Source organism: Hyperoodon ampullatus (assembly GCF_949752795.1).
Source record: "Hyperoodon ampullatus genome assembly, chromosome: 2".
Lineage (NCBI taxonomy): Eukaryota > Metazoa > Chordata > Mammalia > Artiodactyla > Ziphiidae > Hyperoodon > Hyperoodon ampullatus.
The window spans coordinates 101,547,501-101,570,562 of record NC_136915.1 but is presented as its reverse complement, the minus strand read 5'-3'; the positions used below and the strand labels follow the sequence as shown (position 1 = coordinate 101,570,562).

The window sequence follows — 23,062 nt, the reverse complement described above, 5'->3', positions numbered from 1 at the left end:
GATTTTTCTCTCTTCTTAAAAAAATTGAAGAGTGTACCAATGGCTGTGTTGGGTGATATAGACTCTGCATTGTTCTCCTGCTACGATTATTTTTGGAAAAAATTATATTTTGTTTGTATAAGATTGTGTGAAGTGTCATAGAAGACCCTGAATAGGCCCATTCAGATGAAAAGTAGATCCAAAATCAAGTGCTCAAGCAGGTACAGAGGCAAAAACAGAGTGATAAAAACCCATGAACCTTGTAGAGGTCTCATTTCTCTACAGTGAAATCCCTTTATTACCACAAATTTCCAAACTCTATTTAGGGGTCTACTTTTTTTTGGTATCTTTGCTAAGACAGAATTTCAGCAGCTTGATATAAGTGCACTAAAGTAAGAGTCAAAAGATTGAGGTTCTAACCGAAGACATGGAAATTACTTCTGAATGATCTTGGACAAATTGTAAATAGGGATAACAACCTAGCTACTTTATAGATCGATCGTAAGCCATGTTAAATAATACATCTTGAAGCTATCTATTTAGCCATCAACCACGTCTTATTTAGCCATCAACCACGTCTATCTACCTTTACCTGCAAGAGGTGAATTACAAAAAACAAAATGTGCATCCAGGATGGAATAAAAAACAATTTTTTTTTGGCTCCATGGCATGTGGGATCTTAGTTCCCCAGCCAGGCATCAAACCTGTTCCCCTTGCAATGGAAGCACAGAGTCTTAACTACTGGACCACCAAGGAAGTCCCTGAAATAACAATTTTAAAGTGTGAACAAGGAAAACAGAATTAGAGAGATGATGGTGGAAGGAGAGATAAGTAAGAAAGTGGGGTTAGAGCATAAAAAGCATGCTGAAAGGTCATTGTATATTAGCTAGAGGTAGATAAAATAGTTAGCTGTTTCTAGAAGCCTAAAAATGCTTTGAAATCTGACATGGGCTACACAGACATAAGGCACTGTAATTAAACTAATGTTTCAGATCTGCTATAGTATGATTTGATTGGTGTTCATATTCCTGAAATCTGGTTAGTTCACCAAGTTTTTGTTTTTGTTTGTTCCGGTTTGCAATGCTCTTCAGGAACAGTATGAACTGGTCTACAATGCTGTATTAGAACTATTTAAGAGACAGATGGATGTTATCAGGGATAAACACTCTGGAACAGAGGTACATTTTAAATTTGATATTTTGTAAAATAATTCTTTTCATGTTTGATTTTGGTCAAGGGATTTCAGATTAGTTGCAGGACAACTTATACTTTATCATCACAACTAAATTGGAGTGTCAGGTGTGCATGGGTCTGCACTATAAATCTCTTGTGGAGGACAATTTAATTGAAGTACTTTAACTTAGAAAATTAATCTCTTGGTTAACCTATTGCATACCATTTTCAGCTAAATTTAGAAACAATAGGAGTGGGTGAAAGGGTAAGCATATATTCTGTTTCCATGTTTTAAACAGTTGTGTGGCAATTTAGAAGTGAGAGTAACAATTACAAAGTGAAATTATAGTTGAGTACTGATGTGATTTTTCAGGTTACTCTAGCCTCATTTTCATTGCATATGTATCATCAAATTTTGAGAATATTTTAGAATAGCTAAAGGATTCTTAGCTGAAAATGTTAGGTATAAAAACAGTTATGATTTGACCAAATTCTAATTTAAAAATATTGAGCATTCTAGATATGTTATTTTGATCTCATCACAAAAATTGATGTCAAATATTTACTGTTTAATCACAAAGTGTTAGATTCTGAGCAAACTTTAATAAGACAAAATTATTGGTTTACCTTCCAGGGTGTATGTAACATATACAAATTAATTTAATTTTTAATATCTCATTTTTGTATTATGAGTCTGAAAATATTCACTGAGAACCTACTGTTTTCACAACATTAGGAATACAAAGTATATAAGACATAACCCTAATATCATAACTTCTATCACTTGAATGATGAAGCACAGGGAGTGAAAGAAAGCCAAAAAACTGTTGAGGTTAGGGAATGAACTAAGCAATCCTATAGTTAACGTCAACTCCGGAGAAACAATGTAGGGGAAGGAGATGGAAACAAGAATATAGTTGCCAGACATTGTTACTTATATCCTGTTCATGCCTGCTTCATTGGCTAGTACTCCCAGAACAAGTTTAAATAATAGAGGTGATATGCATGACCTAATTTTAATGGGAGAGATTCTCATGTTTCACTACTAAGTATGATGCTGATTTGATTGGAGATATATTTTTTAATTGTTTAAGAAAGTATTAATTGACTTCTATTTTATTAAGAATTTTTTTGGAAAGAATGTTGAATTCTGTCAACTGCATATCTTTGCATTTATAGAATGATCACATGAATTTTCTCCTTTGACATATTGAAACAGTCATATCTTTGGATTTGTTAATATCAAGCCATCCTTCATCTTAGAATAAAACCTTCTTGAACAAAGAATATTCTCTTAATGTGCTTCTGGAGTACATGGGTTAATATTTTATTTAGGTTCCAGGAAATATCAGTACTCAGATTTAGCCCAGTAGTAGTGCCATGGCTCCAGGCAGTTGAGTTGTTTGGAGTGTGCTCTTAGTCAATAAATGGGAACATAGGAACATGGTTCAACCTCCCACAGAGGGAATTGATTAACACCAGCCAAGGAGGACTTCTGTTTCTGGGAAGATCGAGTAGACATACTTTTCCCTATTCCTTCTACTAAATACAACTAGAAACCCTGGACAATATATATAAAACAAATATAAGAAGACTCTGAAAGATGGAGAGAAGACAGACCACTAGGGACCTTGAGACCTGAGGAATGACATGATGGTGAGTTCCTTGGGTTTTCTTTTTCCTCATATATCATGGATTTGGAACTGAAGAAACCAACAACTTGGAAATGCCAACAGTGCAGACAAAATACCCCCAACAAAATACTGCTCTCTCTAGCCAAAGGACCAGGAAAGGGACAGCCCAGCAAGCCAGAAAATTTTCAGATAATAATTACTCTACTTCAGTCAACACCAAAGAAAAAAATGGCCCCCAACCCCACCTATGCCAGCAAAGAAGTGGAGAACCTAGATTCCCACCCTCACAAAGACTGTGATAAAGAGAAGGTTAGTGGGTCAGATATGTGTATTCTCTGTCACATCAGAAGGACAGTGCTAATGTGTCATTCTTGTGAGCATTCTAATAAAGAAATACATATATCAGTTAAAAAAAAAAGAGAGAGAGAGAGAAGGTCAAGTAAAGAGCTAGGTATTTCATCCCCACTGGCCTGCAATGAGGTTTCCTTGCAGTGTCAGTAGAGACCACGTGGGGAGCCTGACTTTCCACCTGGCAGTAACCCAGTGCCCCCATGCCGCTCCACTGATGGAGTGTCAGAAGAGGCCTAGTGGAGAGTCAGGACTTTCACCATCATCCAGCAGTAATGAGGCCACCCCGACCACAGTGTCAGTAGAGACCACATGGAGAGCCTCTCCCAAGGTGTCTCCCTTCAGGTGTCAACAGAGACTGAGGAAACTGATGGAGGTAGAATCCACTTGGCAATAGCAAGGCACTAATGAGGCAGCACCGCCTCCCTCCTCTTTCCCCTGTCAGAATGGATTTTAAAAAGGAGAAGCTAAAAGGGAGGGTTTAACTAAGATCCAGAGACTTATAACAGTACAAAAATATCTAAGTTTCATATGAAAATCACTTGTCATACCAAGAACCAGAAGGATTGTAAACCAAATGAGTAAAAGACGGTCAATAGATGACAACACTGAGATGACAGAGGTGTAAGATTATCTGACAAAGATTCTAAAGTAGCCATGATTAAAATGCTTCAGTAAACAATTACAAGCATGCTTAAAACAATAGAAAGCCTCAGCAAAGAAAGATAAAGACCTGCCAAAGAAACAGAAGATATAAAGAAGAAACAAAAGGAAATTTTAGAGTTGAAAAATAACAGTAATGGAAACAAAATAGCTCAGTAGATGGGCTCAACAGCAGAATACAGGGTACGAGGAAAGAATTAATGAACTGAAAGACAGAACAATAGAAATTGCCCAATCTGAACAACAGAAATAAAATAGACTAAAAAATAAAATAAAATAAAAATAAAAAGTAGACAGAGCCTCAGGAAGCTAAGTGACTATAACAAAAACCCTAACATTAGTGTCATCGACATCCAAGAAGGAAAGGAGAAAAAAGACATGTCTAAAAAAGTACTGAAAGAATCATCACAGTTAAACTTCTGAAAACTAAATACAAAAATTCTAGGAAGCAGCCAAAGAAAAATGATCTTAACTCTAGGGGAAAAACAATTAGAATAAAAGTGAATTTTTCATCAGAAACCATGGAGGCCAGAAGGAAGTGGCACAATATTTTACGAGTGCTGAAGGAAAAAAGCTGTCAACAGAATCCGATACCCAGTAAAAAACATATCCTTCAGGAATAAAGGGGAAATCAAGACAGTCTCCGATGAAGAAAAACTAAGGGAATTTGTTGCCAGTAGACCTACCCTAAAAAAAAAAAAAAAAAAAAAGGCAGAGTTCTAAATAGAAAGGAAATGATGAAAAAAGGAAGAACATGGTAAGCAACATGGGTAAATATAATAGGTTTTCCTCCTCCTCTTGAGTTTTCTAAATTGCTTAATGATTGAAGCAAAAATTATAACACTGATGTGGTTCTAAATGTATTAGAGGAAATATTTAAGACCATTATACTGTAAAAAAAAAGGAAGGGTTAGGCATGTAAAGGGAGGTAACACTTCTGTATTGAACTAGTAAAATGATGACACGTATAGGCTTTCATAAGTTACGAATATATAATATAATAACTAGAGCCACCCCTACAAAAACTGTACAAAGATATATCTTAAAAAACACTATAGGTAAATCAAAATGAAATTCCAAAGATGCAGGAAAGAGAAAAAGGCAGGAAAAAGAAAAGAGAAATGAGAAACAGAGAGAAAAAACAGAAAACAAAATATAAAGTTGGAGACTTAAGCCCTACCATATTAATAATTAAATTAAATGTAAATGGTACAAATACACCAATTAACAGATTGGCAGAGTGTATTGAAAACATGACACAACTATATGCTCTCTGTAAGAAACACACTTCAAATATATAGGTTGGTTTAAAATAAAGGATTGGAAAAAAGATATATCCTGTAAACATTAATAAAAGGAAAGCAGAAGTAGCTATATTAATACCAGATAGACTTCAGAGTAAAGAAAATTATCACAGTTAGGGAGGGACATTGTATAATGATAAAAGGGTCAATCCCCCAATAAGATGTAGCAATCATAAGTGTGTATGAACCAAACAGAGCTGCAAGAAATGTGAAGCAAAAACTGATAGAACTAAAAGGAGCAATAGAAAACCACACAGTTATAGTTGGAGACTTCAAAACCCCTCTCTCAAGAACTGATAGAAAACTCAACAGAAAGTCAGCAAGAATATATGAGAACTTAGCAACACCATCGACTAACAGGATCAAGTTGATATTTATAGGATGCTCCACCCAACAATACAAGGATATACATTCTTTTCAAGTGCTGATTGAATATATACCAAGATGGATCATATCCTGGGCCATTAAACAATCTCAAAAATATAAAGAACTGATATCATATAGAATGTATTCTCTGACTACTATGGAATCAAACTAGAAGTCAATAGCAGAAGATAACAAGAAAAGATCCAAACACTTGGAAACTACACCAGACTCTTCTAAATAATTCATTGAGTCAGAAAGGAAGTTTCAAAGGAAATTTCTAAAAAACACATTGAACTGAATAAAAATGAGAATACCACATATCTAAATTTGTCGTACAGAGCTCCAGTAGTGCTGGGAGGGAAGTTTATAGCCACCTACATGCATACATTAGAAAACAGTAAATGTCTCAGATCAATAATATGAGCTCCCACTTTATGAATCTAGGGGAAAAAAAAAGAGTGAAATAAACCCAAGAGAAACAGAAGGAAGGAAATAGTAAAGAGTATAAATCAATGAAATTGAAAACAGGAAAACAAAAGAGAAAAATCAGTGAACCAAAGATCTGGTTCTTTGAAAAGATCAACAAAATTGACAAACTTCTAGGAAGAATGATAAAGGAAAAAAGGGAAAAAAAATAAAAATTACCAATATCAGGAATGCAAAAGGGGCTATTTCTATAGACTTTTCAGATATCAAAAGGATAATAAAGGATATAATATGAACAACTCAACACATACACATATGACAACTTAGATAAAATAATGTATTACTTCCCCAAAAAACACAAACTACCACAGTTCACTCAACATGATATAATTTGAATAGCCTCATAATGATAAAGAAAACTGAATTCATAATTTAAAAATTTCCCAAAAAGAAATATCCAGGCTCACGTAGTTTCACTTGAGAATTCTACCAAATCTTTAAGAAAGAATTAACACCAATTTTACACAGTCTTTACCAGAAAATAGATGAGGAGGAGACAATTCTCCATTCATATTTTTTATTGTGGTAAAACTACAGTATTTTTACCACTATGGAAAAAATTACCATTTTAACCATTTTAAAATATGAGTGGAATTTAGTACCTTCACAATGTGTGTGACCATCATTACTGTTTATTTCTAGAAAATTTTCATCATTCTAAACAGAAACTCTCCATCCCCTGTACCTGAATCCCTAATAGTTTCTATTCTACTTTCTGTCTCTATGAATTTGCCTATTCTAGGTACATGATATAAGTGTAGTCATGTAAATAAGCCTTTTATCTGGCTTATTTCATGTAACATAATGTTTCAAGGTTCATCCATTTTGTAACGTATATCAGAATTTCATTCCTTTTTATGGCTTTATAATATTCCATTGTGTGTAATACCACATTTTACTTATCCATTCATCTGTTGATGGACACTTGGGTTGTTTCCACCTTTTGGCTATTGTGAATAATGCTCTTACAAAAATTGGTGTACAAATACTTGTTCAAGTCCCTATTTTAAATTATTTTGGGTATATACCCAGAAGTGGAATTGCTGGATCATGCAGTAATTCTATGTTTAATTTTTTAAGGTACTGCCACACTGTTTTTCACAGTGGCTGCAAAATTTTACATCCCCACCAGCATTGCACAAAGGTTCCAATTCCTCCACCTTCTTGCTAATGCTGGGTATTTTCTGTTTTTTGTTTGTTTGTTTGTTTTTGGTTTTTAAGATAATAGCCATCCTAACGAGTGTGAAGTGGTATTTACGGCTTGGATTTTCATTTCCCTAATGATTAGTGATGTTGAACAGCTTTTCATGTGCTTACTGGCCTTTTGTACATCTTCTTTGGACAAATATCTATCCAAGTCCTTTTGCTCTTTTTTTCCCTAGGTTTTCTGTGTGGTAAAATATACATAAAATTTACTACCTTAACCAATTTTAGGTGTATAGTTCAGTGATATTATGTACATTCATATTATTGTGCAACCATCACCACCATCCATTTCCAGAACTCCTTTCATCTTGCAAAACTGAAACTTTATACCCATTAAACACTAAGTCCCCGTTCCTCCCTAAGCCCAGCCCTTAGCAACCACCATTCTGCTTTCTCTCCCTATGAATTTGACTACTCTAGGTACCTCACTAGTACTTGTTAGTTTTTGCTTTTGTTTATTTGTTTTTTAGATAATAGCCACCCTAATGGGTGTAAAGTAGTATCTCATCGTGGTTCTGGTTAACATTTTCCTGGTTAGTGATGTTAAGCATCTTTGCATGTGCTCATTGGCCATTTGTATATCATCTTTGGAAAAATGTCTATTCAAGTCTTTTGCCCATTTAAAAAAAAATTTGTTTTATGGAAGTATAGTTGATTTACAATGTTATGTTAGTTTCTGCTGTACAGCAAAATGATTCAGTTATACATATATATATGTATATGTATATATTCTTTTCCATTATGGTTTATTACAGGATATTGAATATTGTTCCCTGTGCTATACAGTAGGACCTTGTTGTTTATCCATTCTATATATAATGGTTTGCATCTCTTAATAGCCATCCTTCCATCCAAACTTCCAGTCTATTCCTCTTCTACCTCTCCTCCCCCATGGCAACCACAATCCTGTTCTCTATGTCTGTGAGTCTGTTTCTATTTCATGGACAAGTGATATCATATGGTATGTGTCTTTCTCTTGCTTAGTTCATTTATAATGATAATCTCTAGGTTCATCCATGTTGCTGCAAATGGCATTATTTCATTCTTTTTTATGGCTGGGTAATATTCTATTGTATATATATACCACATCTTCTTTATCCATTCATTTGTTCATGGGCATTTAGGCTGCTTCCATGTCTTGGCTATTACAAACTGTGCTGCTATGAACATAGGGGTGCATGTATCTTTTCCTTTTTTTGTTTATTTGTTGAAAGAAATTTTCTTTTCTTTCTTTCTTTCTTTTTTTTAAAAAATCTTTTCGAATTATACTTTTGTCTGGATACATGCTCAGGATTAGGATTGCTGGATTGTATGGCAACTCTATTTTTAGTTTTTTGAGGACTGTTTTTCATCAATTTACATTCCCACCAACAGTGTAGGAGGGTTCCCTTTTCTCCACACCCTCTCCAATATTTGTTATTTGTAGACTTTTTAATGATGGTCATTTGGACTGGTATGAGGTGGTACTTCATTATAGTTTTGATTTGCATTTCTCTAATAATTAGTGATGATGAGCATCTTTTCATGTGCCTATTGGCCATCTGTATGTCTTCTTTGGAGAAATGTCTACTTAGGTCTTCTGCCCATTTTTTTGATTAGGGTTGTTTTTTTTTTGTTATTGAGTTGTATGAGCAGTTTGTATATTTTGGAAATTAAGCGCTTGTTGATTGCATCATTTGCAAATATTTTCTCCCAGTCCCTAGGTTGTCTTTTTGTTTGTTTCTGGCTTCCTTTGCTGTGCAAAAGCTTGTAAGTTTGATCAGGTCCCATGTGTTTATTTTTTGCTTTGATTTCTATTGCCTTGGGGGAATGACCTAAGAAAACACTGGTGTGATTTATGTCAGAGAATGTCTTGCCTATGTTCTTTTCCAGGAGTTTTATGGTGTCATGTCTTATATTTAAGTCTTTAAGCCATTTTGAGTTTATTTTTGTGTATGGTGTGAGGGTGTGTTCTAACGTTATTGTTTTACATGCAGCTGTCCAACTTTCCCAACACCACTTGTTGAAGAGACTGTCCTTTCTCCATAGTATATTCTTGCCTCCTTTGTTGAAGATTAATTGACTGAAGGTGTGGGGTTATTTCTGGGCTCTCTATTCTTTTCCATTGATCCATATGTCTGTTTTTGTGTCTTCTGCCCATTTTTGAGTTGGTCATTGTTGAGTTTTAGCAGTTCTCTATATATTCTGGATATTAATCCCTTATCAGATATGTGATTTGAAAATATTGTCTCCCTTTCTGTGTGTTGCCCTTTTACTCTGTTGATTGTGCACTTTGATGCATAAGTTTTTAGTTTTCATAAAATCCAATTTGTCTATTTTTTATTTTTATTTATTTATTTATTTTTAATAAATTTATCTATTTATGGCTGCATTGGGTCTTCATTGCTGCACGTGGGCTTTCTCTAGTTGCAGCGAGCAGAGGCTACTCTTAGTTGCGGTGTGTGGACTTCTCATTGCAGTGGATTCTCTTGTTGTAGAGCAGGGGCTCTAGGCACGTGGCCTTCAGTAGTTGTGGCACGTGGGCTCAGTAGATGTGGCATGCAGGCTCAGTAGTTGTGGCACACTGGCTTAGTTACTCCGTGGCATGTGGGATCTTCCCGGACCAGGGCTCAAATCCGTGTCCCCTGCATTGGCAGGCAGATCTTAACTATTGTGTGACCAGGGAAGTCCTGTCTATTTTTCATTTTGTTGATAGTGCCTTTGGTGTCATATCCAAGAAATCATTGTCAAATCCAATGTCATGAAGCTTTCCATGTTTTCTTCTAAGAGTTTTAGTTTTAGCTCTTATGTTTAGGTATTTGATCCATTTTGAGTTAATCTTTGTATTTACTGCAAAGTCCAACTTCATTCTTCTGCATGTAGATGCCCAGTTTTCCCAGCACCATTTGTTGAAAAGACTGTCTTTTCTCCATTGAATTCTCTTGGAAGCCTCATCAAAACCAAATTACTCATAAGTGTGAGCTTATTGTTAGGCTCTCTATTTTATTCCATTAGTCTATATAGCTGTCCAGTGTCAGTACCATACTGCTTTATTACTGCATCTTTGTAGTACCTTTTGAAATCAGGAAGTATGAGTCCTACAACTTTGCTCTTCTTTTCCAAGATTGTTTCGGCTATTCAGAGTCCCTTGAGATTCTGCATGAATTTTTTTTAACATCTTTATTGGAGTATAATTGCTTTACATTGGTGTGTTAGTTTCTGCTTTATAACAAAGTGAATCAGCTATACATATACATATATCCCCATATCTCCTCCCTCTTGCGTCTCCCTCCCACCCTCCCTATCCCACCCCTCTACGTGATCACAAAGCTGATCTCCCTGTGCTATGAGGCTGCTTCCCACTAGCTATCTATTTTACATTTGGTAGTATATATAAGTCCATGCCACTCTCTCACTTCATCCCAGCTTACCCTTCCCATTCCCTGTGTCCTCAAGGGCATTCTCTACATCTACATCTATATTCCTGTCCTGCCCCTAGGTTCCTCAGAAACATTTTTTTTTTAGATTCCATATATATGTGTTAGCATATGGTATTTGTTTTTGTCTTTCTGACTTACTTCACTCTGTATGACAGTCTCTATGTCCATCCACCTCACTACAAATAACTTCTTTTTATGGCAGAGTAATATTCCATTGTATATATGCACCACATCTTCTTTATCCATTTATCTGTCAATGGACAGATAAATGTATTGTAAATAGAGCTGCAAAGAACATTGTGGTACATGACTCTTTTTGAATTATGGTTTTCTCGGGGTATATGCCCAGTAGTGGGATTGCTGGGTCGTATGGAAGTTCTAGTTTTAGATTTTTAAGGAACCTCCATACTGTTCTCCATAGTGGCTGTATCGATTTACATTCCCACGAACAGTACAAGAGGGTTCTCTTTTTCCACACGCTCTCCAGCATTTATTGTTTGTAGACATTTTGATGATGGCCATTCTGACTGGTGTGAGGTGATACCTCATTGTACTTTTGATTTGCATTTCTCTAATGATTAGTGATGTTGAGCATCCTTTCATGTGGTTGTTGGCAATCTGTATATCTTCTTTGGAGAAATGTCTATTTAGGTCTTCTGCCCATTTTTGGATTGGGTTGTTTGTTTTTTTGATATTGAGCTGCATGAGCTACTTGTAAATTTTGGAGATTAATCCTTTGTCAGTTGCTTCATTTGCAAATATTTTCTCCCATTCCGAGGGCTGTCTTTTTGTCTTGATTATGGTTTCCTTTGCTGTGCAAAAGCTTTTAAGTTTCATTAGGTCCCATTTGTTTATTTTTGTTTTTATTTCCATTTCTCTAGGATGTGGGTCAAAGAGGATCTTGCTGTGATTTATGTCATAGAGTGTTCTGCCTACGTTTTCCTCTAAGAGTTTCACAGTGTCTGGCCTTACATTTAGGTCTTTAATCCATTTTGAGTTTATTTTTGTGTATGGTGTTAGGGAATGTTTAATTTCATTCTTTTACATGTAGCTGTCCAGTTTTTCCAGCACCACTTAGTGAAGAGGCTGTCTTTTCTCCGTTGTATATTCTTGCCTCCTTTATCAAAAATAAAGTGACCATATGTGCGTGGGTTTATCTCTGGGCTTTCTATCCTGTTCCATTGATCTATATTCCTATTTCTGTGCCAGTACCATACTGTCTTGATTAAAGTAGCTTTGTAGTATAATCTGAAGTCTGGGAGCCTGATTCTTCCAGCTCCACTTTTCTTTCTCAAGATTGTTTTTGCTATTCGGGGTCTTTTGTGTTTCCATACAAATTGTGAAATTTTTTGTTCTAGCTCTGTGAAAAATGACATTGGTAGTTTGATAGGGATTGCACTGAATCTGTAGATTGCTCTGGGTAGTATAGTCATTTTCACAATGTGGATTCTTCCAATCCAAGAACATGGTATATCTCTCCATCTGTTTGTATCATCTTTAATTTCTTTCATCAGTGTCTTTTAGTTTTCTGCATACAGGTCTTTTGTCTCCTTAGGTAGGTTTATTCCTAGGTATTTTATTCTTTTTGTTGCAATGGTAAATGGGAGTGTTTCCTTAGTTTCTCATTCAGATTTTTCATCATCAGCGTATAGGAATGCAAGAGATTTCTGTGCATTCATTTTGTATCCCGCTACTCTACCAAATTCATTGATTAGCTCTAGTAGTTTTCTGGTAGCATCTTTAGGATTCTCTATGTATAGTATCATGTCATCTGCAAACAGTGACAGCTTTACTTCTTCTTTTCTGATTTGTATTCCTTTTATTTCTGTTTCTTCTCTGATTGCTGTGGCTAAAACTTCCAAAACTATGTTGAATAACAGTGGTGAGAGTGGGCAAACTTGCCTTGTTCCTGATCTTAGAGGAAATGGTTTCAGTTTTTCACCATTGAGAACAAAGTTGGCTGTGGGTTTGTCATATATGGCCTTTATTATGTTGAGGTAAGTTCCCTCTATGCCTACTTTCTGCAGAGTTTTTTTTTATCATAAATGGGTGTTGAATTTTGTCAAAAACTTTTTCTGCATCTATTGAGATGATCATATGGTTTTTCTCCTTCAATTTGTTAATATGGTGTATCACATTGATTGATTTGCATATATTGAAGAACACTTGCATTCCTGGGATAAACCCCACGTGATCATGGTGTATGATCCTTTTAATGTGCTGTTGGACTCTGTTTGCTAGTATTTTGTTGAGGATTTTTACATCTATGTTCATCGGGATATTGGTCTGTAGTTTTCTTTCTTTGTGACATCTTTGTCTGGTTTTGGTATCAGGGTGATGGTGACCTTGTAGAACGAGTTTGGGAGTGTTCCTCCCTCTGCTATATTTTGGAAAAGTTTGAGAAGGATAGGTGTTAGCTCTTCTCTAAATGCTTGATAGAATTCGCCTGTGAAGCCATCTGGCCCTGTACTTTTGTTTGTTGGAAGATTTTTAACCACAGTCTCAACTTCAGTGCTTGTGACTGGTCAGTTTATATTTTCTATTTATTTCTGGTTCAGTCTCGGAAGGTTGTGCTTTTCTAAGAATTTGTCCATTTCCTCCAGCTTGTCCATTTTATTGGCTTATAGTTTCTTTTAGTAATCTCTCATGATCCTTTGTATTTCTGCAGCATCAGTTGTTACTTCTCCTTTTTCATTTCTAATTCTATTGATTTGAGTCTTCTCCCTTTTTTTCTTGATGAGTCTGGCTAATGGTTTATCAATTTTGTTTATCTTCTCAAAGAACCATCTTTTAGTGTTATTGATCTTCACTATTGTTTTCTTCATTTCTTTTTCATTTATTTCTGATCTGGTCTTTATGATTTCTTTCATTCTTCTAACTTTGGGAGTTTTTTGTTCTTCTTTCTCTAATTGCTTTAGGTATAAGGTTAGGTTGTTTATCTGAGATGTTTCTTGTTTCTTGAGGTAGGATTGTATTGCTGTAAACTTCCTTCTTACAACTGCTTTTCCTGCATCCCATAGGTTTTGGTCGTCATGTTTTCATTGTCATTTGTTTCTAGGTATTTTTTGATTTCCTCTTTAATTTCTTCAGTAATCTCTTGGTTATTAAGTAGTGTATTGTTTAGCCTCCATGTGTTTGTATTTGTTCTGTAATTGATATCTAGTCTCATAGCATTGTGGTCAGAAAAAACACTTGATACAATTTCAATTTTCTTAAATTTACCAAGGCTTGATTTGTGACCCAAGATATGATCTATCCTGGAGGATATTCCATGAGCACTTGAAAAGAAAGTGTATTCTGTTGTTTTTGGATGGAATGTCCTATAAATATCAATTAAGTCCATCTTGTTTAATGTATCATTTAAAGCTTGTGTTTCCTTATTTATTTTCATTTTGGATGATCCGTCCATTGATGAAAGTGGGGTGTTAAAGTCCCCTACTATGATTGTGTTACTGTCGATTTCCTCTTTTATGGCTGTTAGCATTTGCCTTATGTATTGAGGTGCTCTTATGTTGGGTGCATAAATATTTACAATTGTTATATCTTTTTCTTGGATTGATCCCTTGATCATTATGTAGTGTCCTTCTTTGTCTCTTGAAATAGTGTTTATTTTAAAGTCTATTTTGTCTGATATGATAATTGCTACTCCAGCTTTCTTTTGATTTCCATTTGCATGGAATATCTTTTTCCATCCCCTTACTTTCAGTCTGTATATGTCCCTAGGTGTGAAGTGGGTCTCTTGTAGACAGCATATATAAGGGTCTTGTTTTTGTATCCATTCAGCCAGTCTGTGTCTTTTGGTTGGAGCATTTAATCCATTTACATTTAAGGTAGCTATTGATATGTATGTTCCTATTACCATTTTCTTGATTGTTTTGGATTTGTTGTTGTAGGTCTGTTCCTTCTCTTTTGTTTCCTGCCTAGAGAAGTTCCTTTAGCATTTGTTGTAAAGCTGCTTTGGTGGAGCTGAATTCTCTTAGCTTTTGCTTGTCTCTAAAGCTTTTAGTTTCTCTGTCGAATGTGAATGAGACCCTTGCTGGATAGAGTAATCTTGGTTGTAGGTTTTTCCCTTTCATCACTTTAAATATGTCCTGCCACTCCCTTCTGGCTTGCAGAGTTTCTGCTGAAAGATCAGCTGTTAACCTTATGGGGATTCCCTTGTATGTTATTTGTTGTCTTTCCCTTGCTGCTTTTAATATTTTTTCTTTGTATTTAATATTTGATAGTTTGATTAATACGTGTCTTGGCGTGTTCCTCCTTGGATTTATCCTGTATCTCTGTTCTTCCTGCACTTGATTAACTATTTCTTTTCCCATATTAGGGAAGTTTTCAACTATAGTCCTTCAAATATTTTCTCAGTCCCTTTCTTTTTCTCTTCTTCTGGACCCTTATAAGTAGAATGTTGGTGCATTTTATGTTTTGCCAGAGGTCTCTAAGACTGTCCTCAATTCTTTTCATTCTTTTTTCTTTATTCTGCTCTGCAGTAGTTATTTCCACTATTTTATCTTCCAGGTCACTTATCCCTTCTTCTGCCTTAGTTATTCTGCTATTGATTCCTTCTAGAGAATTTTTTATTTCATTTATTGTGTTGTTCATCATTGTTTGTTTGCTCTTTAGTTCTTCTAGTTCTCCTTGTTAAACATTTCTTGTATTTCCTCCATTGTATTTCCAAGATTTTGTATCATCTTTACTATCATTACTCTGAATTCTTTTTCAGGTGCACTGCCTATTTCCTCTTCATTTGTTTGGTCTGGTGGGTTTTTACCTTTCTCCTTCATCTGCTGTGTATTTTCTGTCTTCTCATTTTGCTTAACTTACTGTGTCTGGGGTCTCCTTTTCGCAGGCTGCAGGTTCATAGTTCCTGTTGTTTTTGGTGTCTGCCTGCAGTGGCTAATGTTGGTTCACTGGGTTGTGTAAGCTTCCTGGTGGAGGGGACTGTGTTCTGGTGATGAGGCTGGATCTTGTCATTCAGGTGGGCAGGACTGCGTTTGATGGTGTGTTTTGGGGTGTCTGTGACCTTATTATGATTTTAAGCAGCCTCTCTGCTAGTGGGTGGTGTTGTGTCCCCGTCTTGCTTGTTGTTTGGCATAAGGTGTCCAGCACTATAGCTTGCTGGTCGTTGAGTGGAGCTGGGACTTTGCGTTGAGATGTAGATCTCTGGGAGAGCTTTAGCTGTTTGATATTACTTGGAGCTAGGAGGTCTCTGGTAGACCAATGTCCTGAACTCGGCTCTCTCACCTCAGAGGCACAGGCCTGACACCCGGCCAGAGCACCAAGACCCTGTAGCCACACAGCTCAGAAGAAAAGGGAGAAAAAAAGAAAGAAAGAAAGAAAGAGAAAAATAAATAAAATAAAGCTAATAAAATAAAAAATAAATATTAAAAATATAAATAAATTAAAAAGCAATTAAAAAGAATAAAAAAAGAAAGAAGAGAGTAACCAAACCAAAAAACAAATCCATGAATGATAACAAGCACTAAAAACTATACTAAAAAAAAAAAACAGACAGACAGAACCCTAAGACAAATGGTACAAGCAAAGTTATAGAGAAAATCACACAAAGTAGCATACACATACACACTCACAGAAAGAGAAAATGGAAAAAAATATATATATATATTTATAAAGGAGGAAGAGAGCAACCAAATCAATAACCAAATCTACCAATGATAATAAACTCTAAACACTAAACTAAGATAAACATAAAATCAGAAACAAATTAGATGCAGAAAGGAAACCCCAAGTCTACAGTTGCTCCCAAAGTCCACTGGTCCTCCATTTTGGGATGATTTGTTGTTTATTCAGGTATTCCAGAGATGCAGGGTACATCAAGTTGATTGTGCAGATTTAATCCGCTGCTCCTGAGGCTGCTGGGAGGAATTTCCCTTTCTCTTCTTTGTTTGCACAGCTCTTGGGGTTCAGCTTTGGATTTGGCCCCGCCTCTGCATGAGGTTGCCTGAGGGCGTCCTTTGGGAAGTCTGAGGTCTTCTGACAGTGTTCAGTAGGTGTTCTGTAGGAGTTGTTCCACATGTAGATGTATTTCTGATGTATTTGTGGGGAGGAAGGGGATCTCCACGTCTTACTCCTCCACCATCTTGAAGGTCTCTCTCTGCATGAATTTTAAGATGAGGTTTTCTATTTCTGCAGAAGCACCTTTGGAATTTTTATAGGGATTGCATTGAATCTGTAGATCACTTTGAGTAATGTTATTGTAACAATATAATGTCTTCCGCTTCATGAACATCGAATGTCTCTCTATTTTATTTCTCAGCAATGGTTTTTAGTTTTCAGTATATAAGTCTTTCACTTCCTTGGTTAAGTTTATTCCTTAGTATGTATATTTTTGATACATATATATATATTAGAATTGCTTTCCTAATTTCCTTTTCAGAATGTTTATTGCTAATAAACAATAGTAAACAGTATAGTAGTGCAACTGGTTTTTGTGTGTTGATTATATATTCTGCAATTTTGCTGAACTGGTTTATTAGCTCTAGCGTTTTTTTTTTTATGGGTGTGTGTAGAATCTTTCAACATATAAAATTATGTCATCTGCAAATGAATATAACTTTACTTCTTCCTTTCCCATTTTGATGCCTTTATTTGTTTGTTTGTTTGTTTTCTTACCTAATTGCTCTGGCTAGAACTTCTGGTATTATGTTGAACAAAAATGGCAAAAATTGGCATCCTTATCTTATGCCTGTTCTTGGGGGAAAGCTTTCAGTCCTTCACCTTTGAGTATGATATTAGCTGTGGGTTTTTCATATATGGCCTTTATCATGTTGAGGAAGTTCCCTTATATTCCCAGTTTATTAAGTATTTTTATCATGAATTTGTTAAATTTTTTTCTGCATCAATCGATATGATCATGTGGGTTTCTTCTCCTTAATTCTATTTTTTTGTGTGTGTGGTATGCGGACCTCTCACTGTTGTGGCCTCTCCTGTTGCGGAGCACAGGCTCCAGACGCGCAGGCCCAGCGGCCATGGCCCACGGGCCCAGCCGCTCCGTGGCATGTGGGATCCTCCCAGACTGGGGCACGGACCCGTGTCCCCTGCATCGGCAGGTGGACTCTCAACCACTGCGCCACCTGGGAAACCCCCTTAATTCTATTAATATGATATATTACACTGATTAATTTTTGAATGTTGAACCATCCTTGCACTCTGGAAATAAATCTCACTTGGTCATGGTGTGTAATCCTTTTACTATGCTGAACTCAGTTTGCTAGTATTTTATTGAGGACTTTTTTTTTTTTTTTTGCGGTACGCGGGCCTCTCACTGTTGTGGCCTCTCCCGTTGCAGAGCACAGGCTCTGGACACGCAGGCTCAGCAGCCATGGCTCACAGACCTAGCAGCTCCGTGGCATGTGGGATCCTCCCGGACAGGGGCACGAACCCGTGTCCCCTGCATTGGCAGGCGGACTCTCAACCACTGCGCCACCAGGGAAGCCCTATTGAGGACTTTTGCATCAATATTCATAAAGAATATTGGTCTGTGGTTTTCTTTTGCCTGTAGCACCTTTGTCTAGCTTTGGCAACAGGGAATTACTGTCCTCATTGAATGACTTAGGAGTGTCATTCAAGTTTTAGGAAGAGTTTGTGCAGGATTGGTGTTTATTCTTCCTTAAATGTTTGGTACAATTCACCAATGAAGCCATCTGGTTCTGGACTTTTCTTTGTTGGGAAAATATGTGATTACTGATTCAGCCTGCTTACTAGTTGTAGGTCTATTTAGATTTTCCATTTCTTTCTGAGTCAGTTTTGGTTGATCATATGTTTTTAGGAATTTGTCCATTTAATCCAGGTTATACAATTTGTTGGCATATGATTATTCATATTATTATCTTATACTTTTTGTTTCTGTGAAATTAGTAGAAATGTCCCCACTTTTATTTCTGTAATTTGAGATTTTAGCAATTTCAGTCTTCTCTTTTTCCCTTAGTCAGTCTCTAGCTAAAGGTTTGTGAATTTTACAGATCTTTTCAAAGGATCAAATTTTGGTTTTGTTGGTTTTCTCCATTGTTTTCTCTATTTCATTTATCTGTGCTCTAATCTTTTAATATTTCCTTCCTTCTGCTAGCTTTGGGTTTAGTTTGTTCTTATTCTAGTTCCTTAAGGTATAAAGTTAGGTAATTAATTTGAAATCTTTCTTCCAAGCATTCACAGGTGTAAATTTACCTCTAAGCACTGCTTTTACTGTATTCCATACATTTTGGTATGATGTATTTTCATTCATTTCTAAGTATTCTCTAATTTCTATTGTGATTTCTCCTTTGACTCATTGGTTGTTTAAGAGTGTTTAATTTACACATACTTGTAAATTTTCCAGGTTTCCTTCTGTTATTGATTTCTAGTTTCAATCCATTATGATTGAAAAAGATACTTTGTATGACTTCTCTCTTTTAAAATTTATTAAAGCTTGTTTTGTGGCCTAACATCTGGTCTACCCTGGAGAATGTCCCATATATGTTTGAGAATAATGTATGTTTTGTTGGGTAGAGTGTTCTATGAGTGTTTATTAGTTCTTATTTTTTTACATGATTGTTCATGTCTGTCCTCTGTCTCCTGTTGATCTGATTTTTCTATTCATTATTGAACATGGAGTATTAAAGTCTCTGTATCAGTTTACTAGGCTTACTGTAACAAGTACCACAAACCAAGGAGGGCTTAAAACAACAAATTAATTTTTCACAGTTCTGGAGTCACAAAGTCTAAAATTAAGGTGTCAGCAAGGCCATGCTCTCTCTCATAGCTCTAGGGGAAGAATCTCCCTTGCCTATTGCTATTTTTTGGTTTTTCCAGCAATCCTTGCTGTTCTTTGGCTTGCAGATACGTTACTGCAGTCCAGTCTCTGCCTCCATCATCACACCACATTCTCCCTGTGTGTCTCTGAGTCTCTCTTTTCTCTTTCTGTAAGGACACAAGTCATTGCATTAGGGCCCACCCTAATCCAATATGACCTCAACTTAACTAATTACATTTGCAAAGACCCTATTTCCAAATAAGGTCACATTCACAGATTTCAGGGATTAGATTTCAACATACATTTTTTTTTTTTTTTTTTTTTTTTTGCGGTACGCGGGCCTCTCACTGCTGTGGCCTCTCCCGCTGCGGAGCACAGGCTCCGGATGCGCAGGCTCAGCGGCCATGGCTCACGGGCCCAGCCGCTCCGCGGCATGTGGGATCTTCCCGGACCGGGGCACGAACCCGTGTCCCCTGCATCGGCAGGTGGACTCTCAACCACTGCGCCACCAGGGAAGCCCTCAACATACATTTTTGAGAGTTACAATTAAACCCACTGCAGGTGGAATCTTATAATTGCTGACTTTAAAAAAAAAAAATATTGAAACATCCCCGAAGGCCGGATATATTGTACAATTGATGGTAGCTTGGATTCCATGAGCCATAGTAACAAATTTCATAATGTGATAATTCCTATGAAGAAAATAAAGATTGAGAGTGTTTGGGCAAGTGGGTGGGAGTGTGATTTTAGGTTGAGTGGTCAAGGAAGGTTTCCTTATGTAGGTGACATTTAAGTAGAGAATAATTACTTAGAAAGAGCCAGCCATGCAAAATCTGGAGCAAAAGTATTTCAGTCAGAGGGAATAGTAAGAGTAAAAGCCTTGAATTGGTAACGAGTTTGGAATGGAATGGCAAGAAAACCAGTATAACTGGAGCACAGTAAGGAAGAAAAATGTAGAACAAGACAAGCATGAGGACATAACATAAAAGATTGAGATGATGAAAGTTCTGAAAGTAAAGTGTTCTTGAGAATAAAGTTATATATATATATATATATATATATATATATATATATATATATTTTTTTTTTTTTTTTTTTTTTTTGCGGTATGTGGGCCTCTCACTGTTGTGGCCTCTCCCGTTGCGGAGCACAGGCTCCGGACGCGCAGGCTCAGCAGCCATGGCTCACAGGCCTAGCCGCTCCGTGGCATGTGGGATCTTCCCGGACTGGGGCACAAACCCATGTCCCCTGCATTGGCAGGCGGACTCTCAACCATTGCACCACCAGGGAAGCTCTAAAGTTATATTTTAAATAAACAACATTTTAGAACTTCCACATATGAAAAGATGATGCTATAAGCAAATCCTTCTTAATTTCTATAACACTATTTAATCCTTTATTTTAATCCTTTAGATTTCAGTATGTGAACAAGTTATTGCTGGGTTCAATATTTTGGAAACTCATATGACTTTCATGAATTGTTTTAAATCTTTATATTTTCTGAAAAATACCTTTTTAGTCTTATGAATGCTAAAATCTCTCGTGGCCATTGCTTCACTAAAAAACAATCTCTTACTTCTCTTGAAGGTTCAAGCAAAGTATTCAGTTTCTAAGCAAAATCCCAATCTAGAAGCAGATTCTTATTCTCCTAATTTACCAAAAAGGTGAGTATAATTTTACACATCTAAATGTTGTCTAATTGTGTCTGGGAGGAAAATCTCATGCTTATATCTCATTGTGATGCTGAGAAGAGGATATGGGAAGAGACCTCTTTGGGATATGGTATCATCATTACTTTCTTTTTGTTTCAGCATCATAAAAGAAGCAAAAGTGATGAACCAACAGAGCAAAGGAAGGATAAGGGTGAAAAGTGCAGAAGCTTCTTCCTTTGACCTCAGGATTTCTGAAATAAATGAAAAGGAAGGGTTAGTAATGCACCCTTCTAAACAGAGCAGTTCTTTAGAGTTTTTGGAGCTAAATTGTGGTTGTAACAAAAATGCTGACACAACCATGAAATGGGAGAGAAAGGTATTCCCAATAGCTGGGGAGCCTCTTCAGAAGCATCAAAGTTTGGACTTGAGCTCCATTTTGTTTGGAACACATCCTAACTCTAAACCTGTAAATGCAGCAGGAAGATGTTTTAATTTAAAGGGGCCAATAATGCGGACCAAATCAACTCCCTTTGAATTGATGCAACAGAGAGACACCAAAGAGTTGGACGTCAAGGAAAGTTTTTATTTGGAATCTCACCCACACAATTCTTGTCTTGAGCAGGCTCAAAAAGTGATGCATGTTTCTTCAGCAGAACTGAATTACTCACCATCGTATGATTCTAAGCATCAAATGTGCAATGCCTCTAATGCAAATCAGCATGACTCTGGTGTTTTTAAAGTACTTTCTTACATGTCTTTAGTAGAAGATCCTTATTTTTCATCATTGTCTCCAAGTAGTGCTGGTTCTAAGATGTCTCTTGATTTACCTGAGAAGCAAGATGAAACTGTTTTACCTTGTTCTTCACTGCCAAAATCTTCTACAACCCTCTTTCCTTATTACAATTCACGTGATTCTTTAGCACTGAATCCTCCGACCAATTTCCCCCCACCACTGAACCAAGAGACAGCAGTAGTAGGTAAGTTATTTTTAAAAGTTTGTACAGCATTTTAGATTTGACTCTGCTTCTATAAGATTTGGTTTTGTCTTACCCCCCCACCCTCTTATCCTTCTCTGCTTCCTTCTCCTTTTTCTCCTCCTCAAAAAAATAAATTCCATGAGTGTTTTGATGATGTGATGAGTTGAAAATAGCAATAACAAATACATAATATTCCATGAAACAAGCAATAGTAGAGGCAATCAGATCTGGTACAGGACCTATGCCAGCAGGCGTGCTTCTAAAGGCAGCAGTCCTCATTCCTAGAAGTGTCTATCAAATGTCCACAATTTTGTTATACAGCAGAATCTAACACAACATTGTAAAGCAATTATACTCCAGTAAAGATGTTAAAAAAAAAAAGTCCACAATTTATCCTTAGCATGCAGAAGCAACTTCCAAAAGAACATCAGAAAAGATTTGATCAACAGCACCACATGGTCACTCAGAATTTTTGTTAGAGAATCATGTGTCTATACTAAATTGAACAGATTGCTAAGAATTGAATTCTCTTACTGCAGGAGTTGGAAGAGGAGGACTTGATTTCCTCTTGTCCTTTTATAATAACTTTATAGATGAGGATATATGTTCAGTATTCTGTGTGATATTTTAATCTTATATGACTTTAATTTCATATTTTATCTCTTATAGTTCTGTATTTTTTCATATTATGCATATTGTTTCATATTACTGAGTGGTTTGAAAGTAGGAGTAAATATTTGGCTAGATAATTATAATAGTTTGATATGAAAGAAGATGTTGTGAAAGAAGAGTTAAAGCAAGTTTAACTCTCTTAGATATGTCATCAGAAATTTATAAAGAACGGTCCACCTAGGTAGGAAGTAGGGAAAGCTTTTTCTCTATGACATTATTTACTGTCCAGAGTTCCTCAATAGATATGTAGATGCATAGTTTTGTTATAAAAATATTTCATCTGGATCTAGTTTCTTCTTTGGTTAGAAGGAAGGATTACATACTTTGATCTTGTTTTATGATTTAAAGAAATTTTATTTTTCTAGATACCTATAGTTCCTTAAACTTCCCTGAGTGTCAGCATTAGAAACCAAATCCTTATCTTCAAGGATTGTAGCAAC

The 23,062-nt window shown here is 36.2% G+C and overlaps 1 protein-coding gene across 4 annotated transcripts in view; it reads left to right on the top strand.

The window, feature by feature from the left end:
• Nucleotides 1–23,062, top strand: part of PTPN22 (protein tyrosine phosphatase non-receptor type 22) — a gene marked incomplete at both ends in the record, with an annotated part of 77,973 nt that overhangs the window by 37,544 nt on the left and 17,367 nt on the right. For 3 of the 4 annotated variants that reach the window (XM_079728421.1, XM_079728418.1, XM_079728419.1), the window contains 3 exons: nt 1,071–1,157; nt 20,909–20,985; nt 21,133–21,950. In XM_079728421.1, coding sequence (XP_079584547.1) covers nt 1,071–1,157; nt 20,909–20,985; nt 21,133–21,950 — 982 coding nt within the window. The remainder of the gene's footprint in view (nt 1–1,070; nt 1,158–20,908; nt 20,986–21,132; nt 21,951–23,062) is intronic. The other variant, XM_079728420.1, reaches the window with a different exon arrangement.